General features: G+C 34.6%; 1 protein-coding gene across 1 annotated transcript in view; it reads right to left on the bottom strand.

The window, feature by feature from the left end:
- Window positions 1-19,872, bottom strand: part of IL1RAPL1 (interleukin 1 receptor accessory protein like 1) — a 596,166-nt gene that overhangs the window by 261,637 nt on the left and 314,657 nt on the right. The window contains exons 3-4 of the mRNA XM_042867960.1: window positions 7,991-8,177; window positions 6,371-6,524 (exon numbers count right to left, since the gene is read on the bottom strand). Of these exons, the coding sequence (XP_042723894.1) occupies window positions 6,371-6,524; window positions 7,991-8,177 (341 nt within the window). The remainder of the gene's footprint in view (window positions 1-6,370; window positions 6,525-7,990; window positions 8,178-19,872) is intronic.

The following is a 19,872-nucleotide window of genomic DNA, read 5'->3' as shown; positions in this document are numbered from 1 at the left end:
AATGCAGTTCTGGATGTGAATATAATACTCCAAAGTGAAAAGAAAAACTTACTTAAATAAACGAAAAAATGTCCTTTCTGGTTCCAGTTTCTTTCTCATATACAAACAATTACTGTGTATTATCAACTACTCACAGAAAATATATGTTGGGAAAATTGTTTTCCTATATTAAGCTCTCACACAGATAAGTGAAACATTGTAAGTTAAATTATGTTATGTCAAAAATTATTTTGATTTATTCATTCCCATTCCTTTTCATATATCACTCATTCGTAAAGAATTCAGGTACAGTTCCCTAAGATATAATTTTATTCTTCTGACTGCTTTAAGTTTATTTTAGACCTTCACTTTCTAGTAAGCCAATAGGTGTATTAGCCATACTGATTCCAATAAAAAAAAGGATCAGCCAGTTTACATCTGGGTAAATCATAGTGAATAATAGTTTCAGTTGGACACAAAATGCTGAACTCTATTTTAGAGTCAGTATATTAAAACTCTGAAACATGTAAAGAATGAACTTAAACAAAATCTCATATGCCAAAAGGAGCCAGTTAATTGTATTATAAATTTAATATACTATATTTTAATGTCATCCTTTATTTTAAAGCTGAATATTCATCTGGTGTACAGACTTTTTTTAAGGACATGTATAGACTGTTTTTAAGGATGGAGTTCCAGTTCCTTACATTATCATACTTCTACTCATTGTATTATAATTTATTAAAATATCACGCTAGAAGACTCTACTGTACGCATAAATTATCTAAAGCTTTCAAGAAATGCTATGGAAATGATAAATGCTAGGTTAGGACAATATTGCTGGATTTAACATACTCGAGGGTAACGTAAAAGTAAAATGAAATCTTCTGATTCCATAGCAATAATGTGAAACATTAACACTGAATGTAATTTAACTACCATTTTAAAGGTTATTTAACAAGTATCTTGGGTGTCTTAAGAATGGATTTATTTAATTTTTGTAAAATCTTAATGAGCTAAGGGTTTATAGGACTTTTATGTTTTTAGGACTTGCCAACAATTAACGTTTTGTTGCATTTTTTTTCTTCTATGGTTTCCTTTTCTTTGTGTAATGAAGTTCATCTAACAACTGCATCATACCAAACTGAAACAATGGGAAGCAACACCATGGTAACAACATCTGCTTCAAATGCTTGTATTTCAATATTCTGATATGACTAATGATGAAGAGGAAACTGACTCACACAAACAAACTTCCCTCACACCAAGAAATGGCATTTCTCCAAATTATTCTCAATTAATTTAAAAATACGGTTTTTTTGAGTTATTATTTTTGTATATTAGTTTTGAACCTTACAAAGCCACAAAAAATCCAAACATCTGAAACAAAGTAATTCAATATAAATTATTAAAAAGTCACCAGGTTTCTAATAATGACATAACGAACAGAAATAAGCAGAAATGGCATCATTGTAGCAATTGTATACACAGGAGCACACTATACTTGTTAAATAGTAGCTAATTTTAATTAATTGTTTGTTTTCATCATCAAATAAGAAGAATTTATCAATGAATGCATGCTAAAAACTCCTCTCAACTTTCACTGATTTCAGTAGGGTGTACATGACAGTAATGGAACAGAAGTCATGACTGCAGCATGAATTAAATAGTGTCATAGCAACTGTCTAAGCAAATATTACAAAGCTTAGATATGTTTTCCATTCATTAACACTATGAGATAAACGTAGGATCATGATGCACAAGAACAAGGACGGTTAAAATGAGTATCTTAAGGCTGAATCTTACTTTAATGTGGTAAAGACAAAGATTTCTACTATATATTAGAATTTTATAGCTACTGACCTATAGCTATACCATCAAAAATAAATAAAAAAGCCACAAGAGGTTGATCTTTTCTTCTGAAGATACCCTACCAGGCAGAAAAGAAGTCCTGGGTTATTGTAAGGGAAATACACATTAAAATAAACTTGTATAAGGAGAGCTAGCAATCCTAGCCATATCCTGAAGGAATTTTTTATTTTTATAAAAAGTTGAAAAATAAAGCTACAATGAAAAATGCTATAGAAGGTGTATTATGCATGAATTAGCTTTACCCATATAGCTTTCCTTGTTGCTGTTGTTAGTTAAGGATGGTTTTGAAATACCCACTAAACCCATTTACAATCAATAACTTAAATGAATGTTTACAGAGAATGTTTTAATCAAATATTCTGATTGTTATTACTCAAATGCACCCAGGTGATTAATTTAGAACCTTGTTCTCAGCCACACAAAAATGATTCCACTATAAAAGTAGATCACTCATTTCTAATTAAAAAACCCAACACCTAACCCACCCAACCTGTTAAGCCCAACAGGACTTTATGTATTATAAAAATGCAGGGTCAGTATTTCAAACATGATGCTTTCATAATGAATCTGTTGTTTGCTTTATATTTTATATGGTCTTTGCACAGAATAATACTGATAAATAGAATTTCACCCTGAATATGTTCTAGAGTTGAATTAAATTTATGATGAACAAAAGGAATGAACATCAGCTCTGATAATTATTAGGATCAGCTCTAGCAAAGAGGGGCTCGGTGCATCCAAAATAGTTCTTCCCTATCATTAACTGCAGAAAACCAGCAGAGTCTGTTCTCAAGCTCTAAATGCTTGGAAAACAACCCTATTAGCTCTTTGCACTTAGCACCAGCTAAAAATAAAGAAGGAAAGGCTTATTACAGCACCTTTTCTGTATCTGAATGTTTTGAAGGAGAAAGTACAACAGCACTGGAAACAATCAATACAAGCATTTTGCAATAAACATTTATCATCATTTAAGATTTTCTACTATGCTAAGAATAATTCTGTCAGAAAGCAAAAAAGGCAAAGCTTGTGCAACGAATCCCAAACATTAAGAAATCCTGTGAAGCAGACAGATAGCACTCCTTTGTCTAAAAGTCTAGAGAAGAAAGTTACAGATAGCAAATGGGAAAGAATTAACTAGCAATTGCAAGGTTGTTACAGAAATATTTAAACCAAATAGGCAAAATTTAAATAATAAAAAAATGATCATATCAACTCATACTAAATTTAGTGTTATTAGATTTTGAAGATGCTCTAACCTCTAAATCTAAATCTGTGCTCATTCCAGAAGGAGATATGTTGAAGAAGAGCAATCAATGAGCAAACACAGTAAGTGGTTTCTCTGAACAGGAATCTACTGATTAGCTCTGAATCCTTCTACAAGGTATAAGAACTTCTAACTTCTAACAGAATGAAAAAAAAAAAAAAAGTTCAAATATTTATAACCAAAAAAGTTATGGATGAATTGAATAAGTAAGGCTGATGGGGTCAGAATGCTTTATCATATTCATCCAGAAGAGTATCACCGTGTGACATTGCAATGAGGACACATACACTCTTAAACAAAGACCAGACGTCATTCCGCCTGAATGAAAATGTACCAAAAATTTGTCCTTGTGAAGGTTTTAGCAGTATAAGTAACAAATAAATAAATAAATAAATAAATTAAAAAAAAAATCCAGTATTATTAGACATAGCATTTAATGAAAATTAATCACTGTTGGAAATTATTTTTACCTATGTTGTTCAGTGTGACTAAATTAATACTGATATCATGCTGTTAAAATGTGATCCTGTCCCATAATTAAGAATGTCAGGTATGCTTTAATTAAAATTCCACATATAAAAGAAAAAGATTTTTCTTTTGGGCAATGTTGGGCAGTCTGCAGGTATAGATATCAACAAATGTTTTAGTGCATTTAGGATTTTTTAAAATATGTAATTACATAGCCATAATCCAAGAACCACCAATTATGCTGTTTCTTTGAATTTAGAATAATCAGTGCATAGTTTGTATTTTTTAAGCTAGATATTTTCTAAATCAGGTAATAGCATAATAAGAAAATTAATTTAAATCATACAGATGATCATGTATTTTCAATATGAGATTCTGATTTTCAAAAGAACGAAAAGCAAAGAAAAAGGATTTATCCTAAAGCAAGCAAACAAACAAACAAAAAAGAACAATAACAAAAAAAATCTGAAAGATGCATATGATAAGAAGAAATCATATTCTGGAATGGAATTTAAGTGTATACTTTTGGTAAGGAACAGGTATGCAATGTTTGAAGATACTGTGTATTATTTATAAATGTTAGTGCAGCATTGCTGCCATTAACAAGTTTTCTTCTTTCTTCAATAAATTTTAAAATCCACTTATACTGTATACTCCTCAACGTATTTCCAGTGCAATTCAAATTGTATTTCAGCACAGAGACAAAGCATAAGGCAAGCATGTAAGGCCTGAATCTCTTCTATAAAGTTACTTACTAAATTTTACTAAATCTGTACTACAGAGGAAAACCTACTATACAGTTCATCCCATAATATTATAAAAATGGTATGAAGAACTACAATGCTATTTGAGTAGTTTACTTCTGTGGAGGTTGTCTCTAAATTTGCCAGGATTTGCAATGGATGCAATGATAGAAACTATATAATTCTCTCATTATGCATTCACTTATTTTTAACACATCAAAATCAGCCAAGTCTCTTTCTGTCTCTACCTAGTTAAACATTAATCACTGAACTCCTACCTACACCACAAGGGCTGAATTATTTTTTTGAACCTATTATTACAGATAGCAACATCTAGTTGCAATGCTTTTTTTTCCTCCATTTTCTCAGACTTAAGTCTGCTTGAAATACTGCTGGGCAGTGGAGCACCAATTGCAGAGACAGAAGGTTAACTTGAAGACTGAAAAAATATGTACTCTTTTGGTCTACACATCATATACTGCAGAAGTAATTGACTACCTCATTCTGGTGTAAATCAAATTCTTGAGGACTCTATATGGATATGGATGTTTACCATGAGCTTAATCACTGAGCAGTAATTGCCTGTCTGTACTGACGAAATAAATCAATTTCATACAATGGAAAAATTATGAAGAGATCCTGGATACTGAACTTAAATAAACATGATTGATCACCAGAATTCTCTCAAAACAACATAAACAATATGATTTCCAGACTGATCTAATGGAAGAAAATTGCAAACCATAATTCACTTTAATTTCTGATATTGTAGAGTAAATGGGATACATCAAAACAAAGAGCAAACTTTTCACCACAAAAGCAAACTTTTTACCATACAAAGAAATTATTACATATCATAACTGTGATTACTAATTTAACTGTTTAAATAGTCGACAATAGCCCATAAAATCCTTCTCTAAGATTTGTTTCCTGGTTTTTTATTTTATTTTATTATTATTATTTTTTTTTATACTTCAAGCAAGTGCTTATATCTGCAAGCATCTTTGTGAACCACACAAATTTATTTCACATTCAGTTTCCCAGGCATATACATTTTCTGCCCTTTTTTCAGGGAAGATTCTATAGAACTTCACTATGCTGTATCGACTGTGATGTTTTCCTGTGTTCCAATACCATCCCATAATTCCAGAAGTTAATTCTCTACCTTACTTAAAAATACACATATACTCTTTCTCTGTTTGAAAAAATGAGGTTTGTGGTGTAGTAAGGAATTTAAAAGCTAATGTTCTTCATATAATTCTGTAGTGCACATTACTACTATGATACATACATTGTTTTCAGCTACAAAGGATTTTACATATTGGTAAGGTAGTCTTAAATGGAGATAATATTAAATGCATCTCATTCAGTCGCTGCTTGTGAGTTGATACAATTTATTTATGTTACATAATTACTGGAACTTGATACCTCATAATAATTTTAAATCTGAGAATAAATAATTAAAAAAATAACTGGACTAATGGAAAATAAGTTAATTGACAACTGAGATCAGGAAGTCCTTGAATTATAAATCATAGAAAGCTGGGAAAGAACACCAGTGAAAAAATGCTACACCCACATTTATACTATCTTGCTGCACAGATCTTTCTGGGATATTGGTTTACACCTACAGCTCATGTCATGCCCCAGGGCAATCAGAGCTGCTGTAGTTGGGTTGGAGCTACAGAGATTCTTACGTGCTAAGGCTTTTAACCACAAGGAAAAGTATGATGACTTTAATGATCTTATTTTTTGGTTATCCTTATCCACATTTCTCACTCAAAAACATGACCTATTCAGAAGTTTTTGCAGTAGATCGAAATTCAGATTTAATCACGTTGCACATATTACTGTGTTCAGGACAACTTTGATGTATCAGCCATTCACACACTCAGCAAAGTTTTGAACAAGAATGGCTTATGTAGGTAGAATGATTCAAATACACACAACTCAAATTACAGAATCACAGAATGGTTAGGTTTGTTTAATCACAAAATTATACATTTTTTTCTACATATAAGATGTAGTAAGAGCCTGTGATTACCTGTAACTGTTAATTCCGTAGTTCTTCTGACAACAAAGATGCCATATTTTACCTCACAAGTGTAATTTCCAATGTCATCCTCTCTAACTTCCCGAATGACAAGAGTGTCCTTTATAAACCCAATACTTGATCTCCATGTCTTTGACTTGCATTCCTGTTTAAAGATAACATAACAATTCAGTGACTATGTTCTTACACTCGAACCACTGTTGATAATGCTGCTCAAAGAAAGGAAAGCCAGACAAGAAGTAGTTACAAACTTTACGTACATTAAATATCTCAAAATACAGTTCAGTTAAGTAAAATTTTAAAAGAAAAAAATACTGAAAATTTTATCAACTAACATGTTTTTCTCATTCTCAAAACAAAAAAGAAAAGGATTTTATTTATTTGGTAGTTTTGCTTTTATTTTTGATCGGGGGTCTCCTATTTCATTTAATTATTTGCCATTACGTTTATGTATGTAATCCATGACCATTATATCACAAGTAGCTAGAGACTGCAAAGAAAATTTTCTCCTTTTATTTAAACAAAATGAGAGTATGTTACAACTTGTTCATATAAATGCTGTAAATGACTTGTAAAAATCAAATATCTTTTGCGATATTTTTAGAAGCCAGATACAGTTTTAAATTTGATACATCTTCAGGTATGTATTGTATTACACACATGGAATCCAAGATAAATATAAGTGAATAGTTGGTTACATACCTCTTAGATATGCTGCTAGTAAATTTAGCCAGAAACTTTCTAGATTACAAGTTTTTGTTTATTAGATAACACATGCTTGTGCACTACACTTAGTGAATTATCAGACTTTTAAAACATAGTTAGAATGCATATCAGCATATAGTGGTACCAGAACATTCTACTACACAGAGCATGCTACACAATATACATAACCTAATTTTCAGATTTACTAAACTGTTCAGTGGTGTTAAATTGTATGCATTATAGCACAAAGGCACTGAGTATTTCCTGCTAACTGCAAGAAATCCAGAACTCAAGAGACTGCTCTGCAAGGCTCTTGTGAGCCATCAACAGGCAACACCTTTCCTGGGACTTGACCCTTAAGTAACAATCTGATAATAAGAACACAATATTGAAATAAAGGTACTGATGACCAAATCTCTGGTAATTCCAAGTAAACTCTAACATATCAGATCAAATTTTTAAAAGTTTTGGGTTTTATGCTGCTAAATAACTCATTCATTCAGACAAATGTGCACACAGTTATTCAATTCCCATTTTTCTAAACAGATTTTATGTTGAAGTTTCCAGAAATATCCTTAAGTGCTTCTTCTAATACAGCACAATCAGTTGCTGTATATGCAGCTCATACGGCTTTTCTTTAACATCAAGCCAAACTGGATCTGTAACACTTTTATTCTTTATCTCTTTTGTTACCAGATACTTGTTTGCAGCCCTAAAATTTACCAAAGGAAGCAGCGGAGTCCCTCTTCATCTAAGAGGGACTAGCTCATTCTTTTGTATCTTTCATTCTGCTTGCTCTTAAGAAAGTCTAAAACAGTGAAAGTTTCACATAGTATTTAGATCATGAAAATCATTAGAATATTGACAGCATACTGGTGAAAAGCAAAAACTTTTTGAATTCCTTACCTTGTACCACAGAATCTCAGGCTCCCTAAATGGAAACAAAAAGTCCTCTATTTCAGGACATGAGATTTCCTTGCTTTTGCTAAGTTCAGCTTTTTCAAAATATTTCATCTTTGAATTGTAGCAGAGTCCAGTGTCATTTTCACCCACCGTCAGCGAAATGGACACTTTCATACAGTAAGTTGAGTTTCTGTAATGCAATAAAAATAGAAATAAAAGTCTGAAATGAAAAAAATGCCGATGTACATGCTATTGATTTTAAGTCATAATTTTCATCCCAAGCAACAGATAGAAAACCAAACACTGTACTTTCTACGTATTCTGCAGCTCATCATGGTTATTTTACCACTAACTACACAATTTTTAGAATGTGTCAGCCTTATTCTATGACTGAGGGTTTCTGTCTCCATTTTATTAAACTCCTTCCGACATTACTGCCCTAACTGGATATTTGAGGACAACAGCAAAAGAACATATGCAATAAAATCTACAAGAATTCACCAGTGATAGTAGATAACAAATATGCTGACTGAAACCATTACAGCACTTTCTCAGGGATGAACAGATAATGCCATAGGACAAAAGGGAAACTTTTGCACAGCACCATGAGATGTCTGGTTGGCAGATTAGAGCATACGTTCAGGTGGAATAGGTAACTGTTTTTGCAACCTTTACTAAAATGAATCTTATGATCCTTCCAATTAGAGAATAAAAAGTGTTTTAAGCTAACAGACTGCTGAATTGTTTGCCTTATCCTGCATTCCCCACACTCCAAGGCCAAAATGTTACTCCTGCATTACCAGAAACTATCATCAGTTTGGGCTCCATCCTGAAATTCATTACCTCCCCTGCTGCTGACACATCAGACAGCTAGAAACTAGGGAAAATTTTTTGCTTCCACATTTCATTATGCACTTTAATTAGTCTCAAAGACAAAATTACATGAAAGGCTTTTTTTTTTATTTTAATTTAATTTTTATTTAGTTTAGTTTAGCTTTTTTGCATTTGGGTTTCCAAGTGGGCAGTAAGTGGGTCTGTAAAGTTGATACTCCTCAGGAATACAGTAAAACAATGAAAGATTTATCTCTTGCTGTTTTGTAAATGCATTTGACCCTTGATCTGCTGAAAGAGGATCCTGCAGAGAGCAGTGAGAAAACACTCTTCTTATTTCCATTCTCAGACTCTGTGAGCTGACTGCTGACTTACAACAGTCTTATGTGCCTCAGAAATGGCAGGATGTCAAAGATGGTGCTTTTTTTCTCATTTTCTTTAGATTCCTAATATGACTCCTTTTTCTTTTATAGGAGAGGTGACAGAAATGCTTAAGAACAGAGAATAAGAATGAAAAACTTCATTAGAAAAAAACCTCTACAGACCAATTTTCTAGAGAAAACACAGATGTAAGAAGCAAGATAAAAGTAACTAGGAAATTGTAAAATATTCTTAGAAATGTAAATTCTGGAATGAAATGACCTTAGATATCCAGCTAATTTATGGACAATCAAGAAAATTAAGAAAATCAATCACAAGCCTGCTTCTTTATAATAAAGTTATAATTCATTACTTCATTCAAGAACCTATCAGTTTAAACTGAATATTGTTTAAGCGTGATGCAAAGCAAAGAATGTATCCATTGAATATGGATCACTTTTGCTAGTTTTAAGCTGTTCAAGAGCAAGTCACCACTTTTACCTGTACATGCAATTCAAAACCATCCAGTATGTCAGTGAAAACATTTTTAGTACTGTACATTACATTATTCCAGAAAGATTCTCCTTGGAGTATTTATCTGTGGCTTGAAAAACTCATTTAAAGTCACCTAAATCAGTTTTTTCCCAAATGATCTCTTATCGTTGTCTTGAAAAACCTATCCCTTGGAAACAGGAAGAAAGTGTAAACTACCCATCAATCTCTTGGCTGAGAAAAGAGTACACAATTGGATGACTGTGAGTAATACATAGGGAAGTACTGACTAGCTAATTTCACATTCAAATACTGACATAAATATAATCACAAATAAATATTACCTCATTATTTTAGAATTTCTAGAAGGATCTTGGAAAACAATCAGGCAAACATTTAAGAGTAATTCCATTTCTCTAAAGAACCAAGCAAAAAAAACAAATATATATTTATTGTTTTTCTTCACTATTCAGAGGAAAATGGCCTAATACTCTAATTTCTGTGGTTTGCTTAAATCACTTTTCTTCAATAATGGCAATAGTGGCTAGAGTCAGAAATCTTTCTGAGGAACGTTCAAGTTTTCATTGCAACAGAATACCCTTTACTACATGTAATTTAGGATGCTGGTTCTATAAAAGAAGAATATCTCTGACTGTTTAAAGTCGCTATTCCCCCAAATGATGTTCCCCCAAATCCCTGTCAGGCTGTCAACATGCTGGGATGCCTCTAATAATTTCCAATTCTCTCTTCATTTCCACTGGGGAGGAGTGAGTGAACAGCTGTGTGGTACATAGCTGCTGCCTGGTTAAACAACAGCTTGTAAGTCTCAGTTCAGTCCCTGGGAATGTGATGGAGCAACAAGTCCTGGAAACAATTTCCAGGCACATGAAGGATAAGAAAAAGACAGTGAGTAGTCAATATGGATTCACCGAGGAGAAGTCATGTTTTACCAGCTTGATAATCTATGATGGAAGACCGGCATGGCAGATGAGAGAAGCAGTAGATATTGTCTACTTAGATCTTAGTAAGGCTTTTGACACTGTCTCCTTGAAGATCTTTGATGAGAAGCTGTTGATGTAGGGGACAGATGAGCAAACAGTGAGGGGGACCGAAAACTGGCTGAATGGAAAGGACACAGAAGGTAGTAATCAGTGGCACAAAACCTGTTTGGAGGCCAATAGCTAGAAGTGTACCCTAAGGATCAATTCTGGGTACAGTCCTATTTGACATCTTCATTAATGTTCTGGATGATAGAGTGAAGTGTACTCTCAGCAAGTTTTCAGATAACATAGAACTGGGAAAAGTAGCAGATAAACCAGAGGGTTGTGCTGCTATCCACAGGGACCTCAACAGGCTATAGAAAAGAGTTTACAGGAACTTCATGAAGATAACAAGGAGAAATGTAAAGTCCTACACTGAGGGAGAAACAACTCCATGAATCAGTTATTCTGAGAGTGACTGAACACTGGCACAACTGCCCAGAGAGGTTGTGGAGTCCCTCTCCTTGGAGATTTTCAAAAGTTATCAGGACCTAGACCTGAGCAACTAGCTCTAGATGGTCCTGCATAAGAGGTGCAGTTGAACAAGATGATCCATAGAGGCCCTTTCTGACATCAGCCATTCTTTGATTTTGTTATCTTGTGAGGATGGTTTTATTTAATGACTTAATGAAGTGTGTGTTCGACGTACACCTGTCTCCTGTACACAGAAGCACAGAGTTGAACTTATGTACTCACCTGTCAGGTGTGTATGGTAGTGAAATAATTTGGAGGGATAGTTTGTAGCTAAGTTCCCTAGCAGAATTTTCTCTCAATTGCCCAAAGTTATCATTCAAGGAACCTAACACTCTGCATGCCCCTAAGAGGCACAGAGTTTTCTTCAGAGGCTCTAAATACCAACTACTCTGTCAGAAACCAAAACTATTGGGATGAAATAGAACTCAAAAAGAGTGGTATGAAAGCCAGAATAACACAACAATATGAGCAAAGAAAATAAAGTTAATGGGCTCACATAGCAGAAAAAGAGAGAAAACTGAAACAGTCCCTAGGTGGAAATTAAAAGGAGAAAGATGAGGTGAGTTTGCTGATTACATCTGGAGTATAATGGATGCAGTACGTGTGAAGCCTTTCAGCTCTCAGAAACTGCAGCACACAGCAGATCCCTCTGGCAAGCATGCATACTGAAGAGGGTCAAAATGCTAGTGTGTTAGAGTTCAGGAAATTTTCCGTATGTCTCTTTCTAGAGGAACTATATTTAACAAGCAAATAAAAAATCCTATATCATGTGTTTAAGAAAATTTTATAAATCACTGGAAGCATTTTTACATTCCCTATTAAGAGCAAATGCAACAAACTGTTTTCTTCCTTTCATTCTCCAGTGTGGTCCAATTTGTGAACCTTTAGCACCACTCAGCTACATTTCAAAACTTCTAATCTATATAACAGCTACTTAGATAAAATTCAGGCAATAAAAATCTCAGAAGTTATGAATACACTGCAGAGGGTATACTAGAACTGTATACATATCCTTGCTTTTGTCTACGAGACAAACTTCTTTATTATGAGTAAGAAGATATTCAGTCACCTACTTTACTGATGTACAAAACATATGTCATAAAATATGATAGAGATTTCTCCATAGTTTGACATGGATTTGTAAGGCCCTCTTTGCATTAAGTCAAAAGGTTTGGTTGTTTTTATAAAATATATTAATTTCAGATATATGTTTACATGTGTATTACTCCGTACTTAATCCGATGTGGTATCAGTTAATTCAATACAGAAATGCAACTACACAATGTGAAAATACAACAAATTTTTACATTAGGAAAGAAAAATAATACACACATTTTAATTCACACAACCACAGAATCATAGGGACTGGGAAGGACCTCTAGAGATCAAGTTCAACCCCTGAGAAAGCAGGTTCCTTCCAATATGTTGCACAGGAAGGCATCCAGACAAGTCTTGAATATTTCCATAGAAGGATAGTCCACAACCTCTCTGGGCAGCCTGTTCTGGTGCTCTGTCACTCTGACCATAAAGTTTTTTTTTGTTTGTTTGTTTGAATGGAACTTCCTGTGTTTCAGTTTCTGCCTGTTGCCCCTTGTTCTATACTGCATGGCACTAAAGAGTCTACCCCCATTGACTTGACTCCTTCAGATGTTCACAATCATGAGATTCCCATCTCATCCTTCTCTTCTTTAGTCTGAACAGTCTCAGGTCTCTCAGTCTTTCCTCATATGGGAGATGTTCCAGGCCTCACATCATCTTTGTGCCCCTGCATTGTACTCAATCCCTGCTGTTATATTCTATCTTGTAAACAACTATGTTATGTTATAATACAGCAAATTAAATTAAAAGCCAATATAATTGCCACTGTGGAAAGAAACTAAAGAAAAGCTGGAGGTAGTAGAAGTGCTGAAAGTCTCACAGATATAACAAGTTTGAATATTTCATTACTGCTAATATATGAGAGACAACCAGGTGGCTTGGAATAAAAGAAAGAGCAATTAATCTAAATAGACCTTAGTTCATTATTGATACAGAAGAATAAAGAATACAATCATTGCAGAACACTAGCAGTTGCTAACATCCCTAAAAGGCTTTGTTCCAACAAGTACCTCTGACTAGTGATAGCTGTACCATATTAGCAAATGTGTTCACAAATTTAAAGCAGTAACAGCTCTATTTCATCTGAATTAAGTTCAAATGCTAGATTGTTACTAATAACTTTTCCACACACAAAAAAAATGTATACTGACTTTAATTCTCTTTTATGTGATACATTTCTGTAGGACCACAATATTTCAAGGAGCCTAAAGCAACAATGTGGACCATCTACTGATTTATGAATTTCTCTTGTAGCAGTCAAGTGCCTCTGGGATAGGAAAAGTCAGTTAGTATTGAGAAACAAATATTTTTCCATCATGTCTAATCTCAGATCAGTCTACTTGCTGATCACATGATACAGTCAGTTGTTTTTATTTTTTCTGAAGGTAGTAATCAGAAGTGTTGATGACCTAGTCACAAATGTTCAAGAGAAGTGCAAAAACCACTTGTACCTGTTCCCATATATAAGTAAAGCTTTTCATTTACTTATTTCATCCAACAGGTTCTCAAACACAGAAAAATTCAGATCTTACACATAATACAGCAATAGGAAGCAAGATACAATGAGATTTTTCTTTAAGACAGCAAATCAATTTAAATCCAATTTCTCTGAACAAAATTAAATTAGTGGGTAACTTTTCAGAGAGGAAAAAAAAAGGAGGAGGAGGAATAGGAGACACAAGGGGAGAAACAGATAAGAGAACACACAGAATAATAGCTTGTCTAAATTTAAATTTGTAAAATATAGACATTGCATTTGAATGAACTGCCTAAAAGGTACTTACAGCCTGATTCCTTTGTAAAAAAGAAATCTCTTAATACATCTAGATGAGTTACTCTTATAAAACTGCTCTTCTTTCCAGCATTGGTTATAAATACAAACAGGTAATTAGCAAAATTGCCTTCAGCCTCACTAGTTAGAACTCTGCTGTGAATCCATACAGTTTAGTGTTCCCCAGGGCAGCATCCTTCATCATTTCTTTTTCTCACAGAAATTGGAAAACTGGGACTCTACCAGTTCATTGTCCACTCTGGTGTTTTAGCATGCATTCACTTCACCAGGAAGTCAGTTCAGGGGAGTATAGCTTATACAGAAAACCTACAGTTCTTGAGACTAGAAAAAACATGCTCTTTGGAAAGTTATCTCCACTTCCTCCCTAAATGTTAAGCCAGCTCTTATTTTATTTTGTTGTGAACAGTATAGCCACAAATTGCTTTCTATGTGAAGAATCAACTTCCATCTGAGGTATGTAGGATGACATTGTCTTCTTTTAGTAAAAAATGGCAGCATTTGAAATAGCAGTTGAGAGGGAAAATAGACCTCTGTTGATCTTGACATTGATAATCTGGGACTAAAACATCTTTCTGCAGCTCCAAGTGCTCCAAGAATCATAGAGTAATAAGAAAGCCTATCAAATGCAGCAATGTCCACTAACTCTTTTCATATAAAACAACAGGCTACATTCTTTGTATATCATAGAATTGTAGAATCATAAAAAGGTTTGGGTTATGACCTTAAAGATCACTCAGTCCAAACTGCCTGCTGTGGGCAGTGCTGCCCCCCACCAACTCAGGCTGCCCAGGGCTCCATCCAACCTGACCTTGAGTGCCTCCAGGGATGAGACACCATCTTCTTCTCTGGGCAGCCTGTGCCACTGCTTCCATCATCTTCTGAGTAAATAGTTACCTCTTGGTATCTAAATCTCCTCTTTTAGCTTAAAACCATTCACCTTTGTCTTATCACCATCTGCCTGTGTAAAAAGTTGGTCTCTCTCCTTTTCATAAGCTCCCTAAAAGGACTACTGGAAGGCCACAATGAGGTGACTCAGTGAGAAGAGCCTTCTCTTTTCCAGACTGAACAAGCCCGTCTCTCTCAATCTCTCTTCAAGGGAGAAGTGGTCCAGCCCTCTGGTATCCTCTGGATTTCTCCAACAGTTTCAAATCCTTCTTGTACTGGGAGTCCTAGGCCTGGATGCTGTATGCCATCTGGGGCCTCATGAGGGCAGAACAGAGGGGGAAAGTCCCCTCCCTTTCACTTTTGACACCCCTCTTTTAATGCAGTGCAGGATACTGTTGGCCTTCTGGGTTGCAAGAGCTCACTCTGGCTCATGTTCAGCTTTTTGCCCATTGGGACGCCCAAGTCCTTCACAGCACAGCTGCTTGCAATGAGTTCATCTCCCAGTTTGTACTCAGATCTGGGATTGCCCTGACAATCCTTTGCATACCTTTTACTTTTCCTTCATTTGAAGGGAATGTTTATACTTGAGGTACACAGCCTGCCATGATACTGGCTTACTGAAGAGTATATTAATTAAAATGACTTAACAGGAAATTAACTTGTTGCAGAACAGATATTTTCCTTCAACCTACACCATTACAGCAAATTCATTTTTTGCCCTGTCAGTATCATTTTTAGAAAAATATCAAGCTCTGCATTAAGAAGTTAGTTATTTATACCAAGTTTAGTACAGTATTTTGCTATTTACCCAGGCAAAGAAACTGCAGAAAGCAAACAGGAACAAAAAAAAAAAACCAACACTATCTCTTTATGTTTCCCCTAATCATACAAAATGTGTTGGGAATGTAACCTTATTTCCAACTCTTCAAGAAATTCACATTTAAAAAGAAGATCTTGAAATGTCTTTCCTTCACGGTAGTTTAAATTAAATTATGTGAACCTGGCCACTTGTAACAATACCCACTTTTTGTAAATGGTTGATTCCATTTAAGGGAAAACCTCCTGCCTTTAGACAGATGTGGGATTGTTTGAGGATGTGCTTTAAGCCTTCGACCACATAGTAAGAGAGGAAGGCCAAGGTATCATACTGCAGCCAGAACTTTTACCACCTAGTGATGTCCTCTCCACAGTGGAGTTTGATACCTTCAGCAGTTTGTGGGTTTCAAACCATTTTTCAGGAAAGCACTTCAAACTTTCGACATAAAGTTAAGGTTAATCTTTTTCTATTGTTGCTGATGTTTTTTGATCCAAGATCAGGAATGGCTGGCTCTCACTCTGTTAGCTGAAATCACAAATTGCAATTTTCACAAAGCTTCCAGAGCCAACAGACCTGGTTTAGTAGTAAGGGAGCAGAGAAAGAGAGGAAATGTGAAAGGAGACAGACAGCTGCCATCTGAAATTTTCCACTGCACCTTTGGAATTATCTCCAGTTTCCACAACCCAGAGGGCCAGCCCAGTTTGAAAACTGCTTTTGACCTCAACTGAATTACATAAGCACTGATTTCTGTACTCAAGGGTCTCTTAATTATGTGCTCGATATTATGAAATCAGTCAATTCACACAAGCTTCCAGGACTATTTGAATAACAATGCTCTGCAAGATATTTGTTTTAATATGTTCAAATTAGCCACAACAGGAAATATTGATCTTTCTTAGTGTCTTCTATCCTTGAAAGCATAAAGTTTATACGTTATAACTTCTAACATGTTTGGTACCATTCCGTATTTCCTTTTCCATCAAAATGTTGTTATTAGAATAATGTTTTCCTTATGCAAAAGAGAACAACTGACCGATGCAAAAGACCTTTTATTGATGTTCATGATAATAAAAAAGAAATAGAAATCAGTCTCTAGAAAGGGAATTTAATATTTTTATCCTAGTAATAACTTAAAGATTTTTTTTTATGAGTGAGTTAGGAAAAAAATAAGCATATACACTTTTTTATTACTGAACATTCTGTATTATCCGACTATTTTACAATCTAAGTGAAACTTATCCCTTTCAATCTGGAATCAATTTGACATTGATTTCCACATTAAATTAATAAAACCTCATTTTCTTAATAAAAAGTGTTTGAACAAAATTATGGCAATAACCTTAACCAGAAACTTTTACCGACAATTATACTGAAGGACAATTGTACAAAATTAACCGACCTCTCCATAAAAATAAATAAATAAACAAACAAATAAATAAAATCTTAATGTTAAAGCATACTTACAGATATATTTCTTCAAAATTTCAGACAAAGGATCTCATGCTCCTACAACTTAGAAATATTAAAATAGATATTCATGCACTGTATGTGTCTTTACATATGTATATATGTATACAACAGTAATATAGGAATAGTTGGGATTTCAGCAACTGTAAAACTAATCACAGAGAGTATGTGAATGTAATATAAGAAATATGTCATGTACAGTTACATGAAGCTTTTTATATAATACTGTACCTATGCGTTATAGGTATTGTGAGGAAAGCCCCATTATAAAAACAAGTTTCTAAGAACATATGTGATATGTGAAGTCCTTCAGGGAATAACACAACATTGGATTACAGGTTGGATCTGGTTAAAAAGATCGAAGTCAATCAAAAAGACATTATAATTCATAGACTATATATGGTGATACAATATGGACCCCTACTAGTCTGCATTTAATAGTATACTGAATATTTTTAATGCAGCTTACAAATGTAGTACTAAGTTAGCTACTCATTTCAGATTTCCTGGGATCATTAGAGAAGAAATTTTGGGCCAGTGAGTCAGAAAGTGCTAAAACAAAAAAGTGTCAAATTCTGGAACATTTTTACCAGCAAATCATTCTTCTTGCAAATGCAATGCACCTTCTTTTACACTCCTAAACTGAAAGCTTTATTGGAAATAAAGAAGATGTTGAATGGCTTCTCCCTTGTTCCCTCTCTTTGCTTGATGAAATCAAGGACAGCTGCATACCTTTATTGCCGTCAAAAACCATGCTTCTACCTTCACTGGCAGGCCCCAGTCAGAATCTGTGAAGTCAGCACAGCTTCAAGTTTCAGATTTATCAAACTATATACTTTCATTTCATTTAATTATCAGCAACCAAAATAAACAACTCTGAGGTGAAAAGTAAAAAGGCTACAGTTTTCAGCTGTCCCAACAGACAGAGATGTATGAAGATAAAGAACAGAAAGATGCCAGACACCACAACTATGTATTTTTATTTCTTGTTTTAGTTCTGAAGCTTGCTGCTACCTCTCAGACTCGGAAGCATGAATCATCCAAAATACCCAGACATGAAAATCCAAAGCCATGTGAATAGCAGCAATATGAATATATGAAAGCATTTCTGCCCAGACGGTTTTGAATAATTTTACGTAATTCAAGCTGTATGTGGAGTGCATGTTTTTTTAGTTTGACAAAATAAATCCTGCTTTGTAGATTTTAATTCACAACTAAAATGTGAAAGATAAATGGAGCAAATCTAAATATATTTCTGATTATTTAAATTTACTTGCACTTCTTTTTCACTTGAACCATGGCCCAGTCTTTATATGTGTCTGTACTGGTACAGTTTGGCACAGGCATATGAGGTAGTAGTCAGCGAGAGAGCCTTATTTCTTGGTGGTCTCACAGAAAATTCAGCTTTATTTGTCAGAAAAGTAGAATCTCTACACTGGCTTGTTTGGCTGCTACATTCTGCAGCAAGGCAGTGTTTGTAATTGGTCTGATGCTGCCAGCTTAATCATTTGCTGTTACTTGTGACCTAACTTCATATCGAAGCTCCTCACTATCTAAACATAGGAATAGCAGCTCAATTCACTTCATGAAGTCTCCATGGCTCAGAACAATGCCATTAGTATCTATAGCTGGTAGAGAATTGAGTGAATATATAAACACCTGAATAGAAAATTTAACTTGTGTTGTCATTTATGTGCCAGTTTCTGTTATGTAATATTCTTTTTGCAGTTGAAATAACAAAAGTAACAACTTTTTTTTTCAAACTGGGGGAGAACAAAGGGAATCTGTAAATTTCTGTATCAATTATATATTTTGCCACATTTTTTCATGGATGAATTCTTATCTATTTGCAACTATTTAAATACTAAAACAATTAGAGTTAGATAGCTATTTTCTTTGCATTTGTTCAGATACATGGCATCTTCTCCCACTCTTAATGTCTTTGTTAGAGGCAGCTGAGCCCAGCACCCAGGCAGATGAAAGGTTGCTGCAGCTCTGCGCCTCATGTTCATCCAGCAGCCTGGATGAGCATGTGTATGCGAAAGATGAGCACGCATACATATCTTCACACTCATACCCATATGCACATCCAACCTCAAGGACAGATGCCTACATAAACGTATATTATTTGCATAAACTGCAGTTCCAGCTTGGGGCAGTTCACCTGCAACGGCTGATCAACTCTGAGGTCTGCTAATGAAGTATCAATTCACACTGCAGGTAACTCCAGTCCAGGAGCTGTTCCCAGGTGCCCTACCCTCTCGAGCTGCTGGCACCCGAGCACACGAGGCTTGCAGCCCCTTCAGTTGCTAGTGCTCAGGTTTTTTAACCTACTCACCAGTCAGAGAAGATTCAGGTTCCCTCAAGTGCACTAGCACCCATTCAATGTAGACAACACAGCCACAGAGAAGACAGAAACAGCATATAAAAAGAAGATGGAACATACAGTTTCTCAGAACTGTTGTTGTGTTGCATAAAAAAAAAAAAAAGACATAGGACTAGACAGATGAACTGTCGTTACTTTTTGACAACATTTGCATAAAAGGTAACCCTTTTATAGTGCCTCTTCTCTAGAAAGTAATATCTAAATACAAATCTTTGGAGTACAGAGTTGGATTTGAATAATGGA

Source organism: Lagopus leucura, unplaced genomic scaffold (genome assembly GCF_019238085.1).
Source record: "Lagopus leucura isolate 7727_CA_CO unplaced genomic scaffold, USGS_WTPT01 Super-Scaffold_100001, whole genome shotgun sequence".
Lineage (NCBI taxonomy): Eukaryota > Metazoa > Chordata > Aves > Galliformes > Phasianidae > Lagopus > Lagopus leucura.
Note: the sequence above shows the minus strand (reverse complement) of the source record. Positions and strands in the feature narration are given on the sequence as shown.